The sequence below is a fragment of the Kogia breviceps genome, chromosome 13, assembly GCF_026419965.1.
Source record: "Kogia breviceps isolate mKogBre1 chromosome 13, mKogBre1 haplotype 1, whole genome shotgun sequence".
Lineage (NCBI taxonomy): Eukaryota > Metazoa > Chordata > Mammalia > Artiodactyla > Physeteridae > Kogia > Kogia breviceps.
This window is the reverse complement of record NC_081322.1, coordinates 84,722,447-84,748,831: the sequence shown is the minus strand read 5'-3', so window position 1 is coordinate 84,748,831 and position 26,385 is coordinate 84,722,447. Positions and strand designations below refer to the sequence as shown.

Here is a 26,385-nt window from a genome sequence, read left to right as displayed (position 1 = left end):
ACAGATGAATTGTCTGCATCACCTTATCTTTTTTCTAATTTAAATTTTTAAAAGTTACTATAAATATGCTCTATGACACACATATACTTTCAAAAGATGAACTCCCAACTGTTGAGGGTATAAATCGAGGAAAACATACAAGCATATGAGATACTCTCCCAGGGTTTTCAGTGAAGAAAAGTGGAAAGAAAAGTGGGAAAAGCAATGAGGACAATTTGGACATTAAATCTCTCACCTCTGCTTTGACACTAGCACAGAAAGAGCTCATTTATCTGGAGACCAGATCTTGGTTTCCAATACCACGCATCAACAAAAGAACGAGGGCTTCTTGGAGAAATGGCTGATTCCAGGACTGGGGAAAGGAAGATGTAATATGAGCTTGAAGTATCTTGTAAGTGCAGCAAGTGAGGAAGTGTTCAAAAAAGAAAAAACCAATGGGATCATGTTAAAAGAACACAGGAGCAACCGAAAGAGCTCCCACTGGCCAAAGCTGGAACAAACCGAGCAAGAAAATAAATGACAAAGCACTGGATTCTAATCATGAATCCATGAGTCCATATGGATATAAATAATTACTATATAAATAACCAGGAGAAGAGACAAATCTGTACAGAAAAACCCCAAACAATTTATGTAGCCAAGTGATCAAAGTTAACACCATCAGTGACAAGTCATGTTGAGAGCATGAGCTCCTGATGTGATGAGAAGGGCACTTCACCTCTTCCGTCATCTTCCCAAAACCCGTAACTCCAGCCAAACCGTGATAAAAACACCAGACAAACCCAAACTGAGGAACAGTGTATAAAATACCCGACTGGCACTCCTTAAAACTGTTCAAGTCATCAAAAACAAACAGAGTCTGAGAAACTGTAACAGCCAAGACACAGATAAGGAGACATGATGACTAAATATAATGTGGTATCCTGGATGGGATCTGGGAAGAAGAAGAGGACATTAGGAAAAATGAATGAAATTGGAATAAAGTACAGAGCTTAAGTAAATAGTAATGTGTCAATATTGGATCATTAGTTGTAACAAATATACAATGCAATGTAAGATTTAACAATAGAAGAAACTGTACACAGGATAGAGGGAAATTCTCTGTACTATCTCCAACTGTCGCTAAATCTGAACTATTCTAAAATTTAAAATTTATTTAAAAATTAATGAATATAATGACATTACATGGAACAGTTCCATGACAATGCTGAAGAAATTTGGGTTACTATACAGGTACAAAAGACTAAGAGCCAGGACTAAATGAAAAATGTAATGCTCATTATAAAATTAAGCCATTCTTTATCAGTATAACCAAGACTGTGGTTGTAAAACAATTTTTAAATGGTAGGTGAGGAAATGCCATTGAAAACAGTGACTTCCTCCACTGGGATACGCATCAGATTTCTATTTATGTTTTTCATCAGCTGTATAATTTGTCACACGGTAACGAACAATTTTCATTGCAACAGTGTAACTACTGCCTTACATACGGAATACCAACCATCTGCCAGACACTATGCTAAATATCCTACATAATCTCATTTACTTCTTATGGATGAAGGACTACGGCACCATTTTAGGAAAGGATACTTTGCCCAGAAGGCCCTTCCTCGTTGATTATGAGAATTAGCATAGTCTCATTATCAAATACCTGTCTCTCAATTAGGCAAAATCTACAAATGCTATGACACTCGGTCTTTCCAACTCCGCTGCAAGTACTATCACAATCCCTATGTCGCAGAATAGGAAAAGGAGTTGCAAAGGTAACTCGTCTGCTCCCTGCGAAGTGTCTGCGCAGAACTGGAGCCCTGGTCTGACCCCAAGGCCCGGGACCCTCCCAACTTCAGCCCACCCCTCACTCCTAGGTCACTGGGATGTCTGCCTTCTCCCAAAGGCAGGCACAGAGGAGTACCTCCCCTGTGGAAGGAGGTCCCTACTGGCTGGAGAAAAAGCCTGAGGACAGTGCAGGGACCGAGTTCTCTGGCCAGCTCTGGGGCCCCCTTCTTGGGTGAAGTCTTTTAGCCACTCTAGGCCTATACTTCCTCACCTGTCAGCCTAGAAAGCCGTTGAGTCTAAACTCCAGCCTGGGGAGACATAGCGTGCTTACGATACAAATGAAAGGGGGAAAAGTGAGAGTTGTGTTTGGCCTGCTTATGTCTGCGTGTATCAAATAAAAGGTGTAAGTCAACTCCACTCTCCCTCAGGTAGCTTCTACTGCCCCTAACAAGAATAGAACCACACCCCGTCCTCCCTGGAACACCAAAGTACTATTCCTCTAAGAGGACTCATCAGACCAGGCTGGTGTTTCTGTTTCATGTAAATCCGTGTGTGTTTAAGACTAAAAAGGTGTAAAACTACCCACGAGAGGGAAAGAAAAACAGGCCTTTTAAATTAGAGGCCAGTTATTTGGAATTAACAACAATTAACTTTGTTTGAGAATGGATTTTGTGTAAGAGATAGAAAACAATATAAAATTTTAAAACGTATGTTATTTTTTTCATTCCCTTTCAGTTTTTTGTTTCTTGGGTCTCTATTCCAATGACTTATTTATTTACAGCTGAAAACACATATTAACTGTTTCACACTGCACTATGTGTGCATGTGTGTCAACTACACCATTAGACCTTCACTTCTTTCACCATCGGCCCTGCTGGACAAGCGCTGTGCTCCGAGGTGAGGAAACATACAGCAGTGAACAAGAGAATCACCATTCCTTCCCTCTTGAAGTTTCTGACCTATAGAAAGAACTAGGTATTTAGCATAAAAGGACACACACACACAAGTCTTCAAAGCGCAGTTCTTCATTATGCTGTGAAGGAAGATTGCAAAGCATACCAGCAGACAGGATCTAGCCTGAAGAACCCATAGGGTGATAACAAGGAATACATCTCCAAAGAAGGAACACTGAAACGGAAACTCAGAAGCTCTGAAGGCACTGACCAGAAGACGGGGGCGGCGGGGGCGGCGGTGGAGGTGGAGAGTGGCTGAGACAGAAGAGCCCACAGTTCACTTGAGAAACAAAAAGGCCATGATGGCCTAGAGGAGAGGGCAGAGCAAACAAGAGCACGCAGAGGGGCAGGCAGGCATCAGATGACGCTAAATCAGATTCATCCTAAAAGAAAGGTGCAGCCACAAAGAGCATCAAGGAGGGGAAGGGCATGAGTGAACTGACCTTTCTCGTCCAAGTACTTCCCATATCACCTTACACTGGCGGACTGGCATAGAGATATAACACACAAGGCTTCCCAACGATTCAACCTTGAAGTCAATCTAAACAACCATTCTGTCTACACCAGTCCAACAAGCAAGACCAATTCACCTGCCAGGAGCCAACAGAGGAGGAAAAAAAAAAAAAAGAATTGTTCACTTGAGAGGAGTTATGAGATCCTTAAAAATGGCAAGTTAACATCTAAGAAATAACACACTATTCAACATCAAAGATGTAATTAAAGACACAGACAAAAAGTTTGACTCTTGAAAAATATAACTTTCTTCTAACTAAAAACTATATAAACTGGGGGAAATAATTTTAATGGACCTCAAAAAATTTTAGAAAGAAGCTCCTATCTTTAATTTTATAGTTTTCTTCGCTAAGAAGAACATAATTGGTAACTGCGGTTGAAAACGTAAGGCTAATGTGAAATTAGCTGGAAATCAGGCCCACGAGTATATAAACACCACTCACAGTTCCCGAAAAGAAGGATCTCACAGTATATAATTAAACGCGACATGTACAAAATACAGGGAATGTAAAAAATAAAGTATCAAAACTATATTACTTTATATCTCCATCATAGAGACTATGAGTCCTTTGAAACTGAATGTAAATTTTAATCACATCCATTTTGGGAGTCAAGAGTCCATAGCTTTATCAGATTCTCAAATGTAGTCTATGACCCAAAAAAGGTTAAGAAGCATGGACCTAGACAATATTTACCACACATTTAGTAGGGTTCTCCTTTCAAAATATCTCAGACTGACATATACTAAACAGACATTCAAAGGATAAAGGTATCAGATGCATAAGTAATTCAAATCAATACTCAAGCTACAAGGTTGCTTCCACCCGCACTAGGCAAGAATAACAACCCCCCTCCAGACCACATACACCGGCTGTGCCCAAAGCTGACTTCTAAATCACATCAATGTCAAGTTAACCAAATAAGACAGCAATTTTCAATCTTTTGTGACACTCTGTTGTTTTACGTTTGGAATGACACTGTCCTCCACGCTTCTTGTAAAAGTGGTTAATTAAAATAAATTAACATTTAATTTAACAGCCCAATTAATTTAGGAATAATTAGGGAAACCCTTAAATGGTTCATAATCAAGGCTACAACTAAATACAATAAAGGAAAAGCCTCTTGGAAAAAAAATTTAAGCAAACATGGAACACAATGGTTTGGTGAATGAGGTAAAAGGAAGAATGTTTCATATAACACATTACTAGAGACATGAATGCAGAAGAAAAAAATTACAAGAATAAAGTTATTGGGACTTCCTTGGTGACACAGCAGTTAAGAATCCACCTGCCAAGGCAGGGGACACGGGTTCGAGCCCTGGTCCAGGAAGATCCCACATGCCACAGAGCAACTAAGCCCGTGCACCACAACTACTGAGCCTGCACTCTAGAGCCCGTGAGCCACAACTACTGGAGCCTGCGATCCACAACTACTGAAGCCCATGCACCTAGAGCCCGTGCTCCACGAGAAGCCACGGCAATGAGAAGCCCGCGCACCACAACGAAGTGTAGCCCCCGCTCACCGCAACTAGAGAGAGCCCGCGCACAGCAACAGAGACCCAACACAGCCAAAAATAAAGAAATAAAATTAATTTATTTAAACAAGAAAAGAATAAAGTTATTTATACAACTGACATACAAGAGTAGAAACCATGGAAGAACAAGAGATTTAAGCAGTGATTTTCCAGTGATAATTTTGGGTTTCTCTTTCTTGAGTCTCATGGAACTGTTTGAATCTATGGGTTTATAGTGTTTGTTCATCAAATGTGAAACATTTACAGCCATCTTTCTTAAAATATTTTTCTCAGTTTCCCCCCCCTTGCTCTCCTCTTTCAGGAACTCCAATTACAGATATGCTGAGGGCCGGACCTTACCCCACATGTCGCTGATGCTCTATACATGTTTTTCTGGTCAGTGTGCTCTCTGGACTACATTTTGCATAGTTCTGTTGCTATGTCCCCACGAGTTCAAACTGTTTCCTACAGCGTCTACTCTGCTGATAATCCCAACCAGTGTATTTGTCATTTCAGATACTGTACTTTTCATCTTCAGACATTCCATTTGGGGTTTTCAAACTATCTTTTATTTTTCTCCAATGTTCATGTTCTCCTTTAAATATACCTGAACATAATTCAATAATAAAGAGACAAATAAACCGATTAAAAATGGGGAAAGGATCTGAATACACACTTCTCCAAAGAAGATATACAAATGGCCAACAAGCACCTGAAAAGATGCTCACCACCACTAGGAAAATGCAAATCAAAACCATGAGCTAGTACTTCACATCCATTAGGGTGGTTATAATCAAAAAGTCAGAAAGGGACTTCCCTGGCAGTCCAGTGGTTAAGACTCCGCACTTCCGGCGTAGGGGGCACGGGCTCGACCCCTGGCCAGGGAACTAAGATTTCACGTGCCCTGCAGTGTGGCCAAAAGTAAATAAGTAAATTTTGTTTAAGTCAGATAATAACGATCATGGGCAAGGATGTGAAGAAATCAGAACCCTCGTACGCTGCTGGTGGGAACAGCAAGTGGTGCAACCAGTTTGAAAAACCTGTGACCCAGCAGCTAGACTCCTAGGTATATATACGCAAGAAAAATGAAAACCTATGGCCACACAAACAACTGTATAAGCACTTGAATGTTTATAGCAGCGTCACTCATACTAGCCAAAAGGTGGAAACAACCCAATGTCTACCGAGTGAAGAATGGATAAGCAAAATGTAGCATGTGCATTTAGTGAAACGTTATTCAGCCAAATAAAGGAACGAAGGATTCATACATGGTACAACACGGATGAAACTTAGAAACATTACGCTAAATAAAAGCAGTCATAAAAGACCATATATTACATGATTCAATTTATATAACACATTCAGAACAGGCAAATATACAGGCACAGAAAGTAGACTAATGGTTGCTGAGGACTGGGAGGGATGGGGGTTAGGAGGCAGCACTAGCTAAAGGGCACCAGGTTTCTCTCTGAGGTAATTAAAACTCTCTAAAATTGACCAGGTGACGTTTGCACATACCTTCAAGCACACTAAAACAACCGATCAGGACACTTTAAATGGGCGAACTGTATGCCATATGAATTACATCTCAATAAATTTATTTTATTTCTTTTTTTTTTCCCTTCCCTTTTTTTTTCCCCCCGTGGGGACACCTCAGATATGAACCAGGGACCTCTTGATTGGCAGAAAGCTATTTTTAAAAAAATAAATATGTAAAGGCAAGATACCTACTCCTATAGTTCTCTTACTCTCCATGTAAAACCCAGTTTCAGTTAAGTACTTTCTGATAGCCTAGAAATGGAATGCTTAAGAATTCAAATATATATACTTTAAGGTCAGTACAAGCTTTTAGCAACAAAAAAAGGGGCTATCTCACTTGTTCATGTTTTGAAGAAATTTTGAACAGCAAAAAAATTGGGGAAACTGTATGGTACAGATCTCTACATAACCAAATTACCTTACTTTAATCACCTATTATTCAAATTCTAACAAAATAATTTGAACAAGCACTAGCAAATGAGCAGGATTTGAACAGAAGGCAATCCTATTTCTACTAAAACAAGGAGAATTAGGGATCTTATGACAGGTTCTACATCAACTCTCATTCAGAAAGCAATTCTAAGAGGAGAGCTCTTACCAGGTATGTAAGATGTAGCATCCAGCGATGCAAAAAGGAATAGATATCTTGCATATGGAGCCTTAAAAAAAGACACTCCTTTGTCTTTTATTAGTTCACAAATTCTCAGAAAATGAGAACAGAAAGAGAATACAAAGGAAGAGGTACCAAGAACCAGTAAAATTATTAAAGTCTTGTCAGTGATAATTCACTGAATTAACTCATTCATTCCATCAACAGATACTTATGCAGTATCTACCATGTGCATAGCTATTAGAACAAGATATATACAGTGATATAAAAATACATAAAACCTACATTGTAAGCTCTTTTATGGCTTACAGTTTATGTAAAAAATATAAAATATTTCCATAAAATATAGAAAATGGTACTTATGGTATTTTTCCAGAAAAAAAATGGGTCTGAAATGATTTTCCCTTAATTACATGTGTTGGACTTCCTAGCTTTAAAGAAATGGAAGAAAATTTAAAAGAAAATATTTAACTATGTGAACATTTAAAACTTCAATATATAAACAAATAATAACTAAACATATTAAAAGTTAACCTGGAAAAAAAATTGTCCTTAATTTATAAAAGAGTCATTATTGTAAAGCAATTATACTCCAATAAAGATGTTAAAGAAAAAAAAGACTCATTAAAACTGGCAAGAAAAACCCTAAGATACCAACAGGAAAATAAGCAAATACAAAAAGAAAGAATACAAAAAGAAAATTCACAAAATAAATTTAAGTAGTAATAAAACATGAAAATAGTTCCACCTATTTAGTAACCAGACACTCAAATTAAAACAAGGTAACCCTTTCCGGGCTATTAAATTAGCAAAGACTTTTTATAATAATACTCAAAGCTAGAAATCTAGTAAGGTAAGCACTATTTGTGGCCTATACATTCATATAATCTTTTCAGAAGAAAATGTTTAACAGTAGATATTAAAACTCTTAAATGTGTTAAACTCCTTTCAAATTCTACATTCAGGAAATGATTTTACAAGAGCAGCCAGAAGAGCAGAAAGAGTTGTGGGTCAGCAGGTTCACTGCAGTGCTATCTAGGACAGCAAGAAACTGGTAATAACTTAAATGGTTTATAGCGTAACCATGAACTGGAATTACAGAGCCATTTTTAAATGATGCTTTAATATTTTTACTAACATGGCAAATGCTCACAATACGTTCAGATAATATATCATGCCCACCTCAGTCTAGAGGGACCTCTTCTCACCCCTGTAGAGGACCAAAGGCTCTGAAGCATAACAAGGATGAATGTGTCCTGACTCCAGGTATTCTAAACTAATTCTCTCTCTCTCCCCCCCCCCCTTTCCCCCTCTCTCCCTCTCTCTCTCTCTCTCTCTCTCTCTCTCCCCCCACCTCTCTCCCTCTCTCTCTCCCTCTCTCTCCCCCCCCCCCTATTTATTTTTTTGGCTGCCCTGCACAACACGCAGGATCCTAGCTCCCAGCCAGACCAGGGATTGAAACCGCGCCCCCTGCAGGGGAAGCGAGGAGTCCCAAACACTGGACCGCCAGGGAAGTCCCCTGAACTAATACATCTCTTAAAGACTCACTTTCTCCATCTGAAAAATGCACATCTATTTTACAAGTTCATTGTAATCATTATATAAAACATGCTACACTATTTGAATGATGGTACACGGGTAGATGAGAGCTGTCAATTTATCACCATTCCTGCACCAGACCATGAATTATAAAGCTTCCATTTACCTTATCTCTTCTCCTTAACTAAATTATAAATTCCTTGAAGACAGGGCATGTTTTATGTTACACTTACACATAATACAAGTATTATCTATCTGCCTAGGAGAGTGTGAGAATATTCAGAAGACAAGTGCCATTTGAAATGACTGCAGTAGAAAAGAGAGGAAAGGGCAGCTGATACACAGGAACCAATCTACTCAAAGGCAAGAGGTTGAGAAAAAAGATGCCATGTTCAGGAACGGGAGAGATGTTCAGTGTGGATGAGGTCTATTTGGCCTGGACCTTAAGCTTAAAGGAGTTTCAAATTTAGCTACCGCTGAGTGGCAAATCTGTGCACGGATGTATTGAAAGGTCTGCTCACGAACAGACTTTAAGTGAAATTCACAGCCTCCCCATTTCTAGCTAAATCTGAGGGCAGGGAGATCTCCAACCCAGAAAGCTCCCTGGACCAGGGGGTGGGGCAGAGGAGAGGGGAGTTGTTATTTACTGGACACAGAGTCTCGGTTTTGCAAGATGAAGAGTTCTGGAGATCTGCCACAGTGTGAATGAATATACTTAAACACTACTAAGCTGAACACTTAAAAATGATTACAATGGTAAAAAACAACCCCCCCCCAAAACCGTGAGTGAATAAAAACACCCTGTGGTACATTTACACAGTGAAGTACTTTATAGTAACAAAAATAAAAGAACCACTAGCACCCAAAACAACACAGGTGAATCTCATGAACATCACGTTGCATGAAAGATGTGAAATATCACTAAGTGTCAGGGCAATGAGGAGAGGAGGGTAGTGGCCGTGCCGGGGGCAGAAGGGGTCTCCAGGATGCTGCTTTCTTCACACAGGTCATCTTCACAAGAGCAAGTTCACTTCTGGATAATTTATCATGCTACGCAGTTCATATATATATTATACAAATATCTGTGTTACATTATACAACAGCAAATATTAGACAAAAATTTAAAATAAAAAAAACCTGATGGGGCTTCCCTGGTGGCGCAGTGGTTGAGAGTCCGCCTGCCGATGCAGGGGACACGGGTTCGTGCCCCGGTCCGGGAGGATCCCACGTGCCGCGGAGCGGCTGGGCCCGTGAGCCGTGGCCGCTGAGCCTGCGCGTCCGGAGCCTGTGCTCCGCAACGGGAGAGGCCACAGCAGTGAGAGGCCCGCGCACCACAAAAAAAATAAACAAACAAAAAAAAACCCTGAGGGAACCTACCGGGTCCCACCTAATTGGTCAACTGGCCTCTCTTTCTCTTTCATCTCTGTATTTTCAAATTCTGTGAATTGCCTATATCGTTGCCTCTATTATATATAATTCAATATGTAAGATTCTGTACTTACAGAGGAACAGATTATACCTAAAATATATATATAGGTATACTCTTTAATACTGCAATTCCATTTCCAGGATTTTATTCTAATAAAATATCTTGGATATACATAAAGACTGAGCCAAAAAGAATGTTCATAACATTGTTGTTTATAATAGCTAAAGAAATGGAAACACCCTAAAAGTCCAACAAAGGACTAGTTAAATTAATTAAGATCACAAGCAGCTTCCTGGAACAGAAACATCAGAAAACACTCAATGGGAGTCAGGAGGCAGTTGCTACACAACAGAGGCTCCCACTGGCAGACAGAGATTACCCCCAATACTATGTAATAAGAATCACTACCTCCCACTTTAAGTTTTCCATCACCTACAGATAGGTGCCTGCTTTACCCGGCTGCTTCCCTGAAAGCACCTAGCATCAGCTACACTCCACGGTGCCTGTCTTCAACAAAGAAGGGCCATCTCAGCACCTGTGGAAAAGGACTCTCCTATGTATTACACTGTCAGGTACAGGCTTCTGATGGCCTCTTTAAACAACTCTGAGATCACACCAGTGGAATGAGTCAGATTTACAGAACTCTAGTCAAAGTAATTCAAAAACAGTTAAATTACAGTACTCCAATAAAGAGGAATATTGTTTGTCATTACATATGTTTAAAACATGGGGAAGTGCTCATGATATGGTAGCTTCTAAAGATAAAATGTATGGAGGGGAAATTTATATATATATGTATAGAAACCTACATATAATATATGTAATTTATATATTGGATTGGCCAAAAAGTTCCTTCAGTTTTTAAGTAAAAATAAAAGACGCATTTTTCACTTTCACCAAGAACTTTACAAAACTACACATTCACCCTTTTGTTCCACTCCCTTCTGCCATTTTTCAGGCATCTTCATAATTCCATCTTCCCAAAACTTTTTACCTTTTTAAGCAAAGAACTGTTCCAGGTGCCTCTTACAGTCTTCCAGGGAATTGAAATTTTTTCCATTAAGAGAATTTTGTAAAGACAGAAATAAATGGAAATCTGAAGGTGCAGTGCCTGGTGAAAATGGCAGATGAATCAGAACTTCCCAGCCGAGCTGTAACAGTTTTTGCCTGGTCATCAAAGAAACACACTGTCTTGCATTATCCTGATGGAAGATTATGCGTTTTCTGTTGAGTAATTCTGGACGCTTTTTGACGAGTGCTGCTTTGAGTTGGTCTAATTAGGAGCAGTACTTGTTGGAATTAATCATTTGGTTTTCCGGAAGGAGCTCACAATAGAGGACTCCCTTCCAGTCCCACCATGTACACAACATCACCTTCTTTGGATGAAGACCAGCCTTTGCTGTGGTTGGTGGTGGTTCATTTCGCTTGCCCCACGATCTCTTCTGTTCCACATTGTTGTACAGTATCCACTTTTCATCACCCGTCACAATTGGTTTTATAAAGGGAACGTTTTCCTTACCTTTCAGTAGAGAATCGCAGGCGGAAATACACTTAACTTATGTGGAACCCGAACATCAAAGCCATAAATGTAACCAAGCTGGTGCAAATGGTTTTCAATGCTTGACTTGGGTATTCTGAGAATTCGGTTCTCTCCCTCGTGGTATAACACTGATTGTTCTCAATTAATAAGAACAATCAACTTCGACTGGTCTACCTGACCATGAAGCACCGTCCAGCGAGAAATCTCCAACACGAAACTTCGCAAACCACTTTTGACACATTCAATCAGTTACAGCACCTTCTCCACACACCGTACAAATCTTTTTTTGTGTTTCAGTTGCGTTTCTACCTTTCTTGAAATAATAAAGCATAACATGCTGAAAATGTTGCTTTTTTCCTTCCACCTGCAATATTAAAATGTCTACACAAAAATCCACCAATTTTGATAAGTTTTTTCTTTAAATGCACGCCGATACGTTAGGGTATATGTCACAATACAACCCAAAAAATTGTCTGGAATGAAATTAAAGACAACTAAGCACTGCCAGAACCATCTTAACAGGAAAAAAACCGAAGGAACTTTTTGGCCAAACCAATATATAAATCTCTCTCTCTCTCTCTCTCTCTCTCTCACACACACACACACACACACACACACACACACACACACACACACACACACACACACAAACACAGAGGTAAAGAGGTAAAGCCCGGGAAAGAAATATGCCAAAATGTTAATGGTGACTATTTTTAGATGGTAGGATAATGACTGGCTATTTTCTTCTTTATACTTTTCAGATTTTTCTACAATTGACACATGTTACTTTTATAATCAGAGAGATTTCTAACTGATTTAGAAAAGTAATTTCATTCACTTTTCTAAGGCAACAGCTAGACCAATTTGGAAAATATTACTCTTAAACATAATGCACAACATTTTAAAAAAATGAAACATGTCAAGTTAAACAACTAAAAAGAAGTTCCAGAGAAAAGACTGAGCTGTGCCTAATGACCTAAAGGAGTCATTCAACCTGTAGTGTTAACACTTCCGATTTTAGTGGCATGATTTATGACCCTTGCACCAAAATTCCAGACACCTTTAGGAACAATATGCAAAATAATCACAGTTGAAGCAAAAGAGGGAATTTGGAAAAGCCAGGTCCCCAAATCCTCTTTCTCCTATGACTTCAACAGACATAGAAAAAACAAATGTTTCTTGAATAAAGATTACTGCAGGGCTTCCCTGGTGGCTCAGTGGTTGAGAGTCCGCCTGCCGATGCAGGAGACGTGGGTTCAAGCCCTGGTCCGGGAGGATCCCACATGCCGTGGAGCGGCTGGGCCCGTGAGCCATGGCCGCTAAGCCTGCGCATCCGGAGCCTGTGCTCCGCAATGGGAGAGGCCACAGAAGTGAGAGGCCCGCGTACCGCAAAAAAAAAAAACCAAAAGATTACTGCAGCTATTTTAAAATGTACCTAGCCTCAAAACATACTTGATGGCTTTTTATGAAAATTAATTACGATGGAATTCCTCCCTTTTCACATTAAATGAAAAAATAAAAAGAAAAGAAATTAATAAAGAGAGCTAACAATTACTGAGCACTTTATATAAAAGGCCATTATCTCATTTAATTTAGTAACAACCTACAAAGGAGGTGCTATGATTATTTGATTTTCAAATGAGCAAACTGACTCTGAGAGAAGTTAAGTAACTTTCCCCAAATCAGAGGCTACTAATTAAAAGGTAAGATTCAAAGCCTGTCTGTCTAGTACCAACACCTCTGTGCCCTCCAGTATATCCACTGCCTCCTCCATCCAACTAGTACCTGTGGAGAGCCTACCAATCATTAGACACTGTGACAGGAACTGAGACCTAAAAGTCAGCCAAACCACCATGTCCCTGCCCTCCTGGAGTCTGATGGCTATCGAGGCCAAGAGACAATAAACAAACGCTCACACAGGTAGATAATTACAAATGGTGAGCTGCTAGAACACGGTGGTGGAAAGCCGCCGGGACTAGGATGACTCAGAACAGAAGGACTTAATCTAACTTACAGTGAAGGGGTGAGAGGTCAAGGGAAGGCTGGCCCTGAAGTAAGCGTGGCTTAAAAGAGGACCAGGACGAGGAGGAAGAATTCACAAGGCAAAGAAGGAGAGCAAAACAGAACACCCAGGTCATCCTTTTCTTAAAAATATACCTGGGGGCTTCCCTGGTGGCACAGTGGTTAAGAATCCACCTACCAATGCAGGGGACATGGGTTCCAGCCCTGGTCCGTGAAGATCCCACATGCTGCGGAGCAACTAAGCCCGTGCACCACAACTCAACTACTGAGCCTGTGCTCTAGAGCCTGCGAGCCACAACTACTGAGCCCGTGGGCCACAACTACTGAGCCTTGAGCCACAACTACTGAAGCCCGTGCGCCTACAGCCCGTGCTCCACGACAAGAGAAGCCACCACAATGAGAAGCCCGCGCACTGCAACGAAGAGTAGACCCCGCTCGCCTCAACTAGACAAAGCCCGCGTGCAGCAATGAAGAGCCAATGCAGACAAAAAATAAATTAATTAATTTTTAAAAAAATAAAAATATACTTCACTGCAGTGAAAACTGCTGTACCCTAACACACACACACACACACACACACACACACACACACACACACACACACAGAGAGCAGGAAAGAATGAGTTCCTTTTTTATCTTTTCTTGAGGACTGCTCTACTGGAAAAAAAATTAAAATACATAATAGTGTTTCAGAGAAAAATGAACAAATTATCTAATGTACTCATATATTCAACCCAAATTTTACTGTAAAATTAATACCAAATTTTAAACTCATCTTTACAACCCTTGTGTTTAAGGATAAGCAACCAAGAGAACAAGCTTGAGGCACAAGGGTAAGATGCATTCTGATTCCTGCCTGTGGGGAATAATGCTATTTTCAAAGAAGAAACAGTCAGATCCAAATCGTGCCTAGCTTCTTCAAAATGCCTTTCGATCATTTAGTGGATAAGCACAATGCTTGTTCTCCTGATTCAATCTCAAGGGACAAAGGACAAAGTATGTGCAATAGCATCTTTTTAAAATTTTGGTAGAGCCGTGTTTTTCAAAATGAGGGTCACAACCCGTTTGTGGATAATAAAATCAATTTAATGAGTCATGATGAACAATTTTTTTAGTAGAAGAGAACAAAACAAGAATTATCAGCATATATCATATGTTACAAGGTCAAACGTTGTTTCATAAATTTTTGTTTCAGTTATACGGCACCCACATACTGTTGTAAAACATACTTCCTACCATAGGTCACAATCACAGCCAGAGTTTCAACATCACCACCCCAGGACAGAAATTACAATCTTACTGCCTGACTGACCTAAAGACTGAGCACAGAAAAAAATAACGAGATCTCTAAGGTGCACTGGTACCTCTTTATTCTGTGAACTTGAAATAAAGTTTCAAGAGAAAAAAGTTGTGTACAATGAGTTTGGGGGAGATTTCAGGGTTGGGTGGGTTTTTTGCATTTTTTTTTCTTTTTCTGAAAACGAAATCTTTCATCACTTCTCCACGCTGTGAAGGCTAATTAATCCAGAAAACACAGTATTCCATCCATGGTTGGTGTGTGGGCCTGAGCTGAAGAGCACCCTTAGCTCTGGACACTAACAGGAGCACAGGGTGACAGAAGGAACGGGAGGCGAGAGCCTGGAGACCCGGGTTCTAGGCTCTGACCCTGGGGAAGCTGCAGCCTCTGTAGGCTGGTTTTCTCACCTCTGAAATGAAGGGCATGGCTCAGATGCCCTGGTCCGGGAAGATCCCACATGCTGCGGAGCAACTAAGCTCGTGCACAACTACTGAGCCTGCGCTCTGGAGCCCACGAGCCACAACTACTGAGCCCTCGCGCCTAGAGCCCGCGCTCCGCAACGAGAGAAGCCACCGCGACAAGAAGCCTGCGCACCACAATGAAAAGTAGCCCCTGCTCGCCGCAACTGGAGAAAGCCCATGCACAGCAACAAAGACCCAACACAGCCCAAAATAAATAAATAAATTTATCCTACACAAAAAGACTTCAGAATTTTAATGGTACAATAAAATTAATACATGTGTTAAATTTTCTTCCAAACTATTTCCACTGAAAGACTAAAAAGGTTGACAATTTCTATTAATTTTACATGTCCAAACTAGTTGTCCTCTAATAAGCCCTGTTGAGAACATTCTACACTTCAGCAGTATCCTCAAATAGCCTGCTCACATGCAAAAAAAAAAACCTCCACTGAAAACATCAAATCTGATCAGCTTTAAAGCTTAGCATCTACTTTTTTCCACAGAAGGCTTACTTCTTCTGAAATTATGCTGAAATGAAATCCTCTTACGAAACGCTTTTGAAAGAATGCCTAATATATTCTTAATATCTTTCTCTGCTACTTTATAAACATCTGGCATCCATATGATCCATAAGACTAATACTTCTACTGATGTCTGCAAAATACAACAAATGAGTGTTCTTACAGGTCAAAAACAGATTTTCATTTTGCCTATGCCATTAGTGAATAAATATCTAAAGGCATCTTGCACTCCATACGTGAGTGTGAGGTCTGTGGGAAATATAAGACTGTACCTACCACACCTACTTTCCAGAGAAATAACGTTCCTTTTAAAATACAGTGGTTTCAACCATGCCTCTTAAAAAGGGTAAAGTATTTTAACATAACACACATGTTGAGAATATAGTTATAGATCGAAGTAGTAATTCTACGACTATAAAGGCCACCATAGAGCAAGCCCGTCGTTTGTTACCGCTGACGTTGCTTGTATCTCAACTACAAACTCTGTTATCCAGGATGAACTAAATAATTAAAGAAAACCAAATGGATATCGTCAGCTCAGTAGTGCATATATACTAAAATTTTATAAAGGAAAATTTAAATTAATTTAAAATTTGGCAACAATTGTCTCTTTATATAACATATAGAATCTTATCAATTTCAATTTAGGAACAATGCAAAGTAAAGAGACTTAGAATACTCCTTAAAAACATGGTTTTTAATAGCTGCACAGAATTCTCATGTAGGTCTAAATTTTTTTAATTTAATTTTATGGACTTCCCTGGTGGCACAGTGGTTAAGAATCCACCTGCCGATGCAGGCGACACGGGTTCGATCCCTGGTCCGGGAAGATCCCACATGCCGCAGAGCAACTAAGCCCGTGCACCACAACTACTGAGCCTGCATTCTAGAGCCCGCGAGCCACAACTACTGAGCCCACATGCCACAACTACTGAAGCCTGCGCACCTAGAGCCCATGCTCCACAAAGAGAAGCCACCACAATGAGAAGCCTGCGCACCGCAAGGAAGAGTAGCCCCCGCTCGCCGCAACTAGAGAAAGCCCGCACGCAGCAACGAAGACCCAACGCAGCCAAAAATAAATAAATGTATTTAAAAAATAAAAATAAATTTAATTTTATGACAAATCCAGAAAAACCACATACCATCATGATCTTTTCTGAACACAATACTCACAAGAGTCAAAAAGCATTTTATGAAAGCACCAACCACTGACATCTTTGCCACACCTTTTTCAGAAATTACGCCAAAGGATTTTGTCGGGGGCAGGGTCAGAGGAGTGGATTATGAGGAGGGTGAAGACAGTTAGGTGATCCTCTGAGACTTACCATTAGTAAAAATCTACCACTGAGGGTTTCTTAAACAGATGTCTTTAAGGGACAAGGATACAATATACCTGAAAGTAAAGCAGGAAAAGCAAGGTTTGTCATAATCTAATTAAAGTAAGACTGAAGATTAAAAACAAACACACCATAACCTAACAAACTGAGGGAAGTTAGTGACCAGGGGAAAAAAAAAACAACAGCCCGTGTGAAGTCTAGGGAAACGAAAACCTAAGAGTAACACTCTTGTTACCTGCCTCTCATCCTAGAAGCAGGGGGTACACCTGTTAGGAATGCAAGTCAACCTAGGCTGTTAACAGTAGTCACTAAGATCATTCAACTAATTTCCCCAGCTGATGTCATGCTTACCAATCAATCTCTTAATTATACTTTGGCTTTCTACAGGCAAGAGAATACACTGACCCACCAGGTACAGACAAAGCCAAGTAGGAGCTGAAGCACGGTACCCGGACCTTGCTTACCTCATGCTGCCCAGGGAATGCCAGCTTATAAAGACCCACAGCAGTCACTGGCCAAACTTTTTCTCTAACATTTCGCCCATTTTCTCTTTAAAGAAATTACTTCCAATGGCCTAATGACTGGAGGCATCAAAGCGTCTTTATAAATAATACCACCTGGTCAAATGAGAAGGCTAAAACAACAGCATGCTATGAGTAAAAATGATAATCACTGAAGAATGAGGAATTATTAAGTAACAGGAAGTTATTAAGGCAGTGTATCCAGTAAACAATCAAAACTTTATATCCCCTTATTTCAGTAGGGCTCAGAACAAGACTTACAAGACATTAAGAGAATGCAAGTGAAAGAAGTAGAAACAACTTCTAACAATATGACAATTAGAGGGAACCACAAAGTCCTTCTTGAAAGACGAGCTGTCCCCATTTCAGAACACGAAGGAGCTTCTGCTATCACTGGAGCCCTTTGTTACGGCTGTGTGGTCACTGCTTCTCTGCCTAAAGCCACCCCTGCCAACGGCATCTCCCCTAGTAAGGGTCTCAAGCCACGCCCATCACTGATGCTACCGGGAGAGCCTGCAGCTGCACCATAAGGTGGGTTTCGCTAAGGAGAATAAACAAGTGACATCCAATGGCAAGACTGAAACAAGCAGGCTCCAAGGGGACATTCAAGGAGAGGGAGAGATCAAATCATCTAGGAGGGACAGAATACTGAAGTACTTTTTTAGTAATGAAACCCATTTTTTCAAATGAACTTATAAGGACCATATTATAAAAAGTAAATAAAGTCACTGGTTAAAAAAGGTTATTTCATGTAACAAGTACTTTACACGGATCAATAAATGAGAACAAGGAGGCTATTTTTTAAAAATAAATTTATTTATTTATTTATTTTTGGCTGCACTGGGTTTTCGTTGCTGCACCACGCGGGCTCTCTCTAGTTGCGGGGAGCGGGGGCTACTCCTGGTTGCGGTGCGCGGGCTTCTCATTGCGGTGGCTTCTCTTGTGGCGGAGCACGGGCTCTAGGCACGCAGACTTCAGTAGTTGCAGCACGCAGGCTCAGCAGCCGTGGTTCACAGGCTCTAGAGCGCAGGCTCAGTAGTTGTGGCGCACGGGTTTAGTTGCTCCGTGGCATGTGGGATCTTCCCAGACCAGGGCTTGAACCCGTGTCCCCTGCATTTGGCAGGCGGATTCTTAACCACTGCGCCACCAGGAAAGCCCAAGGAGGCTATTTTTAACATAAACATTTTTACAAAAGCTTACAGGAGATAGGAGCAGTCTCGTATCAGCCTTAATAGCCAAGATCTGTGGTTTTTTTTAAGTGCAGACTCAAGAAATCACAAAAGTAAATTGTTCCAAATTAGTTTTAAAAGCTCTCCTTATAATCTCAGGATCCTCCTACAACTGACCCAGAAGCTTAAAAAAGAAATTATACAGAATGCCTATTTCTAAGTTTAATCACTAACAATAACAACTGCTATCCTTATCATGAATTATTTATCAAAAACAAGGACAAGAAGTATCCACCACTGACAACAGGCAGTAAAACCATAAGAGCACTATCGCTTCTCAACCTGTTTTGTGTTCCCCGGTCATTGCATAACTCTCACGTCAGCATGCGCTGGGCAGATGTACTGGGCTGGCACCCGCCGCCCTGCTGCTCTGGCCAACGTGTGCGGGCCTGCTTTCCACAAAAGACCTGTGCATCAGATCAGCCTTCCTAATCAACGACACATCGACGTGAAGTGCATGAACAAAGATGGCAGATGGAGCTTTATTCTGGTCTGTCACAAACCAGTTAACCTAGCAGCACAAGTCACATTACTGGTCTCCTATGCGTTCAATGTGGCATCTAGCATTATTTGAAAATGCACGCTGAGCTTCTTTAAAATGGTTAAAAACATAAGTAAAAGAAATTCAAATAAACAACTGCAGAACCCCTGGAGCATCTTTTACTAATGATCTACAGTAAGTTGGTCAGAGGTCAGCTCTGTGTATTAAAAAGGTGGTGGTGACAATGAGGGCATATAAAAGAAAAAATAACACCTTTGTCAAGTAATGTTTTACAAATTTGCTATTGTAAAATTAACCGCAATGTTGCTAAGAAAGATATTTCTAAGATCTTCTCCTTCCCTACACTGCTGTTCACTTAAAGTTGGATGAAGCCAATTATCCTGACCTATTTCTACTATAACAAAGACAGAAACCTGGCTGAAAACTCAAGGTTTCTTTTTATCATTAGAGAAACAGTCATTTTTTTACCGCACATTTGCAATTCTCTCTGTTCCTCTTACCTAAGAATGTTCACATCCATTTTTTCCCAGAGTATAGTTACACAGAATTATAACTTCTGATCTGCCCGTTTGTATAATGAAATCAACTCTCTTCCTCATGGCGGTTAAGAACAGGGAATGTGCAGCCAGACCTGAGTTCAGCACTAACTGTGAAACCTTGGACAAAACACTTAACTTTGTGCCTCAGTTTCCTCATCTTAAAAAGAGACAGTAACAGTACTTTCCTCATTAGGCTGTTGGTCAAGATTAAATGGGCTAATAGAAGCAAAGGAAATGGCACATTTTAAACGATTAGTAAGTGTTCGCTATTATTATTTTTAAAGAAAAACTTAAAGGAGTCAAAATACTCAAAGTATGAATCTCCTAACAAATTTATATAATAAACTTTCTGACAAAAGTTCTAAAAATGTTAGATGTATTCCAAAGGACCAAAATGAATTCTCATTACACCATGTACCATTATTTAGAGAAGCTGTTCCCTAAAAGTTCACCAGAGTATCTCAGAAGTCCCTCAGAGTTAAGGAAAATGAAGAACGACTTTCTTCACAGCTTATAAAAACAAAAGAAATCTGTTTGGGCCGACTGGGTCACAACAAGCACGAATTGGTTCCTGTATTCAGTTCTAACCACAGCTGCAGACTTTGTTTAAAATTTCTTTAAGGAGGAAAAAGAAAGAGGACACTTAACTCCCTTATTCCTGCAACTACAGAGCAAGACAGCAAGATGCAAGAGGAGACGTGGAAGTATTTTCATTACAGGGGACAGGGGGCAGCAGTTTGCAAGGTTACACTGGGATGCAAAAGACAGGGTAAGAGGGCATTTGAACATACAAACGGAGGCATATAAGAGGCAAATTCTTAGTTATGGTGAGTTTCATCTCCCGATCAGAAAAATGACATAAGAATTCATTAATAGAGCCCCTAGGGAACAGAATGCAACGAACGCTTTGGGCACCAAAGTTCCATATTAGAGCTTCCTGTGGGAGCAAAGTTTTGGACAAATCAATCCTTCACTTGATGTGCACGTGTGAGCAACAATCTGCACAACGCTACTACTCACGGCCGGTAAAGGGCCCTCAGAAAGAGAAACCAACCTGTTTGCACAGCCTAAATGCAGTTTCTCACAGGAGAGACAGCAGGTACACTCGGGGGGAGACAAACGGAGGGCAGGAGGAGAACGAAGGGGAAACAGCCCGTGTGCATCTGCTTCACGAGCGTCTACCTCTTTACTTGAGCGGGGGCGAAGGGGAGGTAGCATTTTCGCTTAGTAACGAGGGGCGTAGTTTCAGCGCGGCGCCGGTTCGGAAGCCTTGGAGGGGGAGGGGGAGCGGAGGGGGAGGGGGAGCGGAGGGGGAGGGGGAGCGGAGGGGGAGGGGGAGAGGAGGTGGGGTACCAGTCCCGGCAGGACCAGGGGCGCCCCGCTACGCTCCCGCCCCGCCGCATTCCCGGCGCGCGGCGAAGCTGCAGGGAGGGCCGGCGGGCTGAGCTCTCGGCCGGACCCGCGGCGCCCCGGCAGGGGTCCCTGGGCCGACCCGGCCGCCGTGCCCTCCGTCCAGGGCTGCACCCCGCCCCTCCGGCCCGGCAGCCTGGATGCTCCCGCACCACCTGGCGGGAAGCAGAGGCCCCCACGCCCCCTCGGGCCCCCGACCGAGCTCGGGCCAGGACGAGACCCGCTTTCTGCGCCGGGCCCGCCGCGGCAGCCCCACTCACCTCGCCGCCCTGCAGCGCTCCGGCTCGGGTTCGGGTTCCGCCGGCGGCGGCGGAGGCTCCTCCATGGCGGCGGCGGGAGTGACGGCGAAGGCGGGCGGCGGCGGCGGCTTCTCTCATCCGTGCACGGAGCCCCGCATGGCCGCGGCGGGCAGTAAGCTGCAGCCTGGCGCGGGGGACCGGAGCCCCGGAGTGCAGGAGTGACTCGGCTCCGCCTCCGCCTCTAGCCCGCCGCAGGAGCCGCTCGCACCGCGGCCATCTTGGAGACGGCGACCGGCCAGCGCCGGGCTACGGCGGGTGGCGAGGGACAAGCTTCCCAGGGAGGCGGCGGCGGGCGCGGGGATGGACCGGCGGGGAAGGCCGGGGAGGGCAGGGGAGGGGAGGGGAGGAGGCGTGGGAGACTGGGCGGAAGACAGCTAGCAGGTTGGGGTAGCGGCGCTCTGCTCCGGGGGCCGGGTCTCGCCGCCGCCGTCTGGCTCCGCTCGCGGGGAGTGTGCGGTGGGCTGTGCGCGCCGGTGCTCCCAGGTGGTCAGCGGGGGGCGTGCACCGAGGGCCCCGGGAAGGGCATCGCGGCCTGGGTTAGGCGGCGACTCCTGACTTTTAAGTGCTTTGTGAACTGTAGCAAGAGGATCGTCGCCAAACGTAGATGCCATCCTCAGAAACAGGGATGGATGTAACGCTCACAGCTCACACGCGGGCGTGGAAGCTTTGGGAGAACCTGTGAGTCCTGGGGGGCCGGGGGTGCACTCCGATGAAAGAGCAATCTTCAACACACACACACACACACACACACACACACACACACACACACACACACACAAGACTCAGGGTTCTGAGACTGTGTAAACAGAGACTCTGGAAACGCAGAACATTAAAGTTACCCTGCTATCAACAGGGCGGGAAAGAACACTGATCTAACCTTCTAACCTCTGGATCACAAGAGGGGGGATTGATCTTCCAGAAACTCGGGCTGGAGTGCTCCTACACTAAAGGAAAAAAAAAGAAAACAGTTCTAAAGATTATTTCAGATTTATAAAAATACTGTTGAAATATCACCGCCTCATTTACTCAGAGAGCATCTGAGGCTTCACAGTTTTAATTTGCAAATATTTACAAAATTTCCCTTAAGGTGAAGTCCAGAGTTAATTCAAAAACAGTATCGCTTAAAATTAAGTACATTTCTATTGATTCAAATGCACTGGTTTTCAAAAGCTCATTTGGTGGAGCTTGAATATGTAAAATACACGTTTTGATTAAACGTTGGTAAGAAAAGTGGCCAAGATGGAAAAGTTTAAATATGATTATATTTAAAGCCCAGTTAGCTATGTCGCACTCATAAGTACATTATACTGTATATACATATTCGTGTATTTCACATATGTGTGTGAAATTAGCTATAGTGCAAAGTACGTTACAGAAATTTCTCTGTAGTTTAAGAACTTTTTCAGTCTATTTTCTTTATTAAGATAGTCTATTATTATATGACCTGATAGTGCTGAATTTCCAAATTGACATTCATTTTATTTACTCAAAAACAGTTATTCAACAAATACTTACTAAATGCATATATGTGTCAGGAACTAAGCTAGGCGCTGGGGATATAGTAGTAAGCAAAACAAAGTCTTTTCCTGGTAGAGGTAACATCCCAGATGAGTAAGGCGAAGAGAGAGGACAGAAGAAAAACAAACAAGTAAATACTTAGCATATCAGCAGGTGATAACTGCTATGGAGAAAAGTAAACTGGGAAGAGGCTGGGGGGGGGGACAATGCTATTTTACACAGATTGGTCAGAATAAAGTTAAGTGATTTGGTCATAGCACTATTTCAAAAGAAAATTGTGATAACTTCTTACTTATTGAATTTCACATTTTCTTTTGAAACAGTGGCATGACCAAATCACTTAACTTTGTCCTCACTAGCGCATCTTGAAGTATTGTAAGGGCTTGAATCAGTTCTAGCTCACAAATAACTCATGAAGACAGTCAACCTGCGGCCTGTCCTCAGGTCTCCCCGCTTGTAAATCTATAATATTTGATGTGTAGACCAGCATTTGGGAGATATGTGGTTTGCTGTTGTTTTCATTGCCACTTGAGGGTACTGTTTTAGCAGAAATCAAACAAATTTACACTTAACTCATCATGTAAGGCATGTAGAGACCCAAGTTAACTAGTACTAAGTGTTCAATTTAAGTGCTGTGAATTTTTTCTTCACTCAAGTTAATTTTGTGTCCCGTATCAGCCTCTTCTGTTTTTGTTCTCCTCCTATTCTATGCCACTTCATTTCTGCAATTCGGTACTCCAGATTTCAAGACTTGAATTTATTTCCTTCTTATGCACACCAACCTCACTCCCGCTCCTTGCCTGTGTTCTGTGACTTGATGAACTACAGCACCTTCACCCAGTCAGAACTCTGAACAACCACCCACTCGGCCCCCGGACTGATGGGTCCAAGTCCCACCAAACTCTCCCTCCCTCTGGAATGCCTTCACTCCTCTCCATCCTTGCTAGCTAGCTCAGACCACTGTCGCATCTCCCTGGATGACCGCGACAGTCTCCAGCTCTCCCTGCGTGGTGGAGTGCTACTAACCAACCAATCTCTTCGCATGCTGCAGGCCACAGTAGCCTTTCTGAATCTGATCTAAACATGTCACTCTTATCTAATTCATTTTACTGACATCTCATTGCTGTCACAATAAAGTTCTTACTGGACCTTTTTGAGTTCTTCACACGCTCCATATCTGATCCTGCTACTCGGATTGTGCAAAAGGAGGTTCTATTCCATCGCACTACCTTTCCACTTGGCCCGCCCTTTCCAGTCTAAGCCGTGCCTGCTTCGGAGGCCCCCTCTCACCTGGTGACGCGCTCTCCCTAGGGCAGGCACAAGATGCCGGCACTCCTGAAGGCTAAGAATTGGCATCCGTTCAAATGGTGATTTTTAAATAGTTGTCCAAAAGGGAAAAACTGATTTCATCTTAATAAAAACTATCCTTTACGCACTAATTCAAGGCCACTGTGTGAAGAAAACTCCGCAAAGTATTTCCCAGCTTTCTGTAATTCTAGTTTTCCTAATGTTCCTTTACAATCCTCCGAGCCAGAATCCTTCTTGGAAGACATATTAGAAGCTTTACATGTTACAGAATTAAACGGATCCCTCTCCTCTAAATAACACTATACCGTGTATTCTTCGATGTTGGTATTCAACCAGCTTTGACCACTGACTTTGAGGGAACAGAGAGGGACACACATGCACCTGCCACAGAAACACTCAGCACCGCAGACCGGCGTCAGGGAGACTTGTTTTCATTTCCACCTGAGGGTACTGTCTATTTCAGCAGGAACCGAACAAATTTACATCTAGCTGATCAGGTAAGGCTTCATGTGTAGGAACCCTACTTAACTGGTACTAAATGTTCAATTAAAGTGCATGACGTTTTGCCCCCGCCCAGGCCCTCACAGCCCTCGCTCCCTCCAGCCCCCAGATTCCTTCTCTGCTGGGGTGTCCACTCCTTCAGGACAGATACATTCTGTCATCCACCACTGACCTCCGACCACCACGGGAACAGTCCTGGAGGGAGGGCACCAAGGCTTCACCGGGTGCCCCGAACATCGGAGGAACTCAGTAAATATTATTGCTTTCAGAAAGTAGGATTTTTTTAACGTTAATGAACTACTATTATAATTAGATTTTTGTCTCTAAATTTATCACCTTTTAGCATGTGGCTGATCTCATTGCCTTTAAGCATGTTCTTAAAAACAATGGCAATAAGATCTTCGCAGGATTTCCTCTCACTCTGTCCTCGAGACTGAATTCACATAGCCCTTATTAACTTCGTTTACTTTAAAATGAGTTACAAAAGCCAGATTAGGGCTTCCCTGGTGGCGCAGTGGTTGAGGGTCCGCCTGCCGATGCGGGGGACGCGGGTTCGTGCCCCGGTCCGGGAGGATCCCACGTGCCGCGGAGCGGCTGGGCCCGTGAGCCGTGGCCGCTGAGTCTGCGCGTCCGGAGCCTGTGCTCCGCAGCGGGAGAGGCCACGGCGGTGAGAGGCCCGCGTACCGCAAAAAAACAAACAAACAAAAAAAAGGCCAGATTAAACTTCTACCAAAGGTCCAATTTAGGTTAAGCTACAGAACATTCTTAACTTTGCTTACCACTAGTTTCAGGCCCAATTTTGACACATTCTACCACTACGATAAAGCCTTAAACCAACATAGGTATAGATATCCATCTGTCTGTGTATCTATATCTATATATGTATCAGTGTTAAGGGCATCATTATAATGCCTTAGCATCTTATCAAGGCTAGTGTATTAGCAGAAAGTTAATTTTATGGTTCTGTGAAAAGATAATTCAAAAAGAATGTCTGTGCTCAAGCTAGGCTGTAAATAGGGTTATGTCTTTGTTTTAAAAAACAAAACAACAAAACCTCTAAAGCTGTAGGTTTTTGAGCATGGGGCTGCACTTTACCTAGAATACGTTTCTCCCTTCCCTATGGTATTCGTGAACTTTCCACCTAGATTCTTCACCAGCCCTGCCCTCTCCTCTCTGGTGGCACCTTAGCAGCTCTGCAGAGGCGGAAAGACAAGAGTACAAACCTTCCAATCTGCTCATGGCCAGAGGGAATTGATTCCTGTTCGCTCCAGCACGTCCGGAGAAAGGCCAACTCACTGACAGAGCAATAAAAACCTCACTCCAAGCGAGGAAAAACGAAACTGGGCGTTTCATACATGGATTTTTTTTTTTTTTCCAAAATGATACTATGGCATCTCTTTCTACCTACCAATAAAGCACACAAAAAATTGGATACATACAAAGGTTAATTAGTTGCCACACTTTTAAGTAGTCCTTGTAACATTTAAGTTTAGTCTTTCTCTTTTGAA

At 42.3% G+C, this 26,385-nt stretch overlaps 1 protein-coding gene across 16 annotated transcripts in view; it reads right to left on the bottom strand.

The window, feature by feature from the left end:
• Positions 1-26,385, bottom strand: part of MAP3K4 (mitogen-activated protein kinase kinase kinase 4) — a 162,508-nt gene that overhangs the window by 90,726 nt on the left and 45,397 nt on the right. For 2 of the 16 annotated variants that reach the window (XM_059083501.2, XM_059083503.2), the window contains exon 1: positions 21,512-22,215. The exons of 10 other annotated variants lie outside the window; for them this stretch is intronic. In XM_059083501.2, coding sequence (XP_058939484.1) covers positions 21,512-21,576 — 65 coding nt within the window. In that variant the 5' untranslated portion in view covers positions 21,577-22,215. Of the gene's footprint in view, positions 1-21,511; positions 22,495-23,065; positions 23,137-26,385 lie in introns of those variants that run through there. 4 more of the 16 variants (XM_067011117.1, XR_010836121.1, XR_010836118.1 and 1 more) reach the window with 4 other exon arrangements.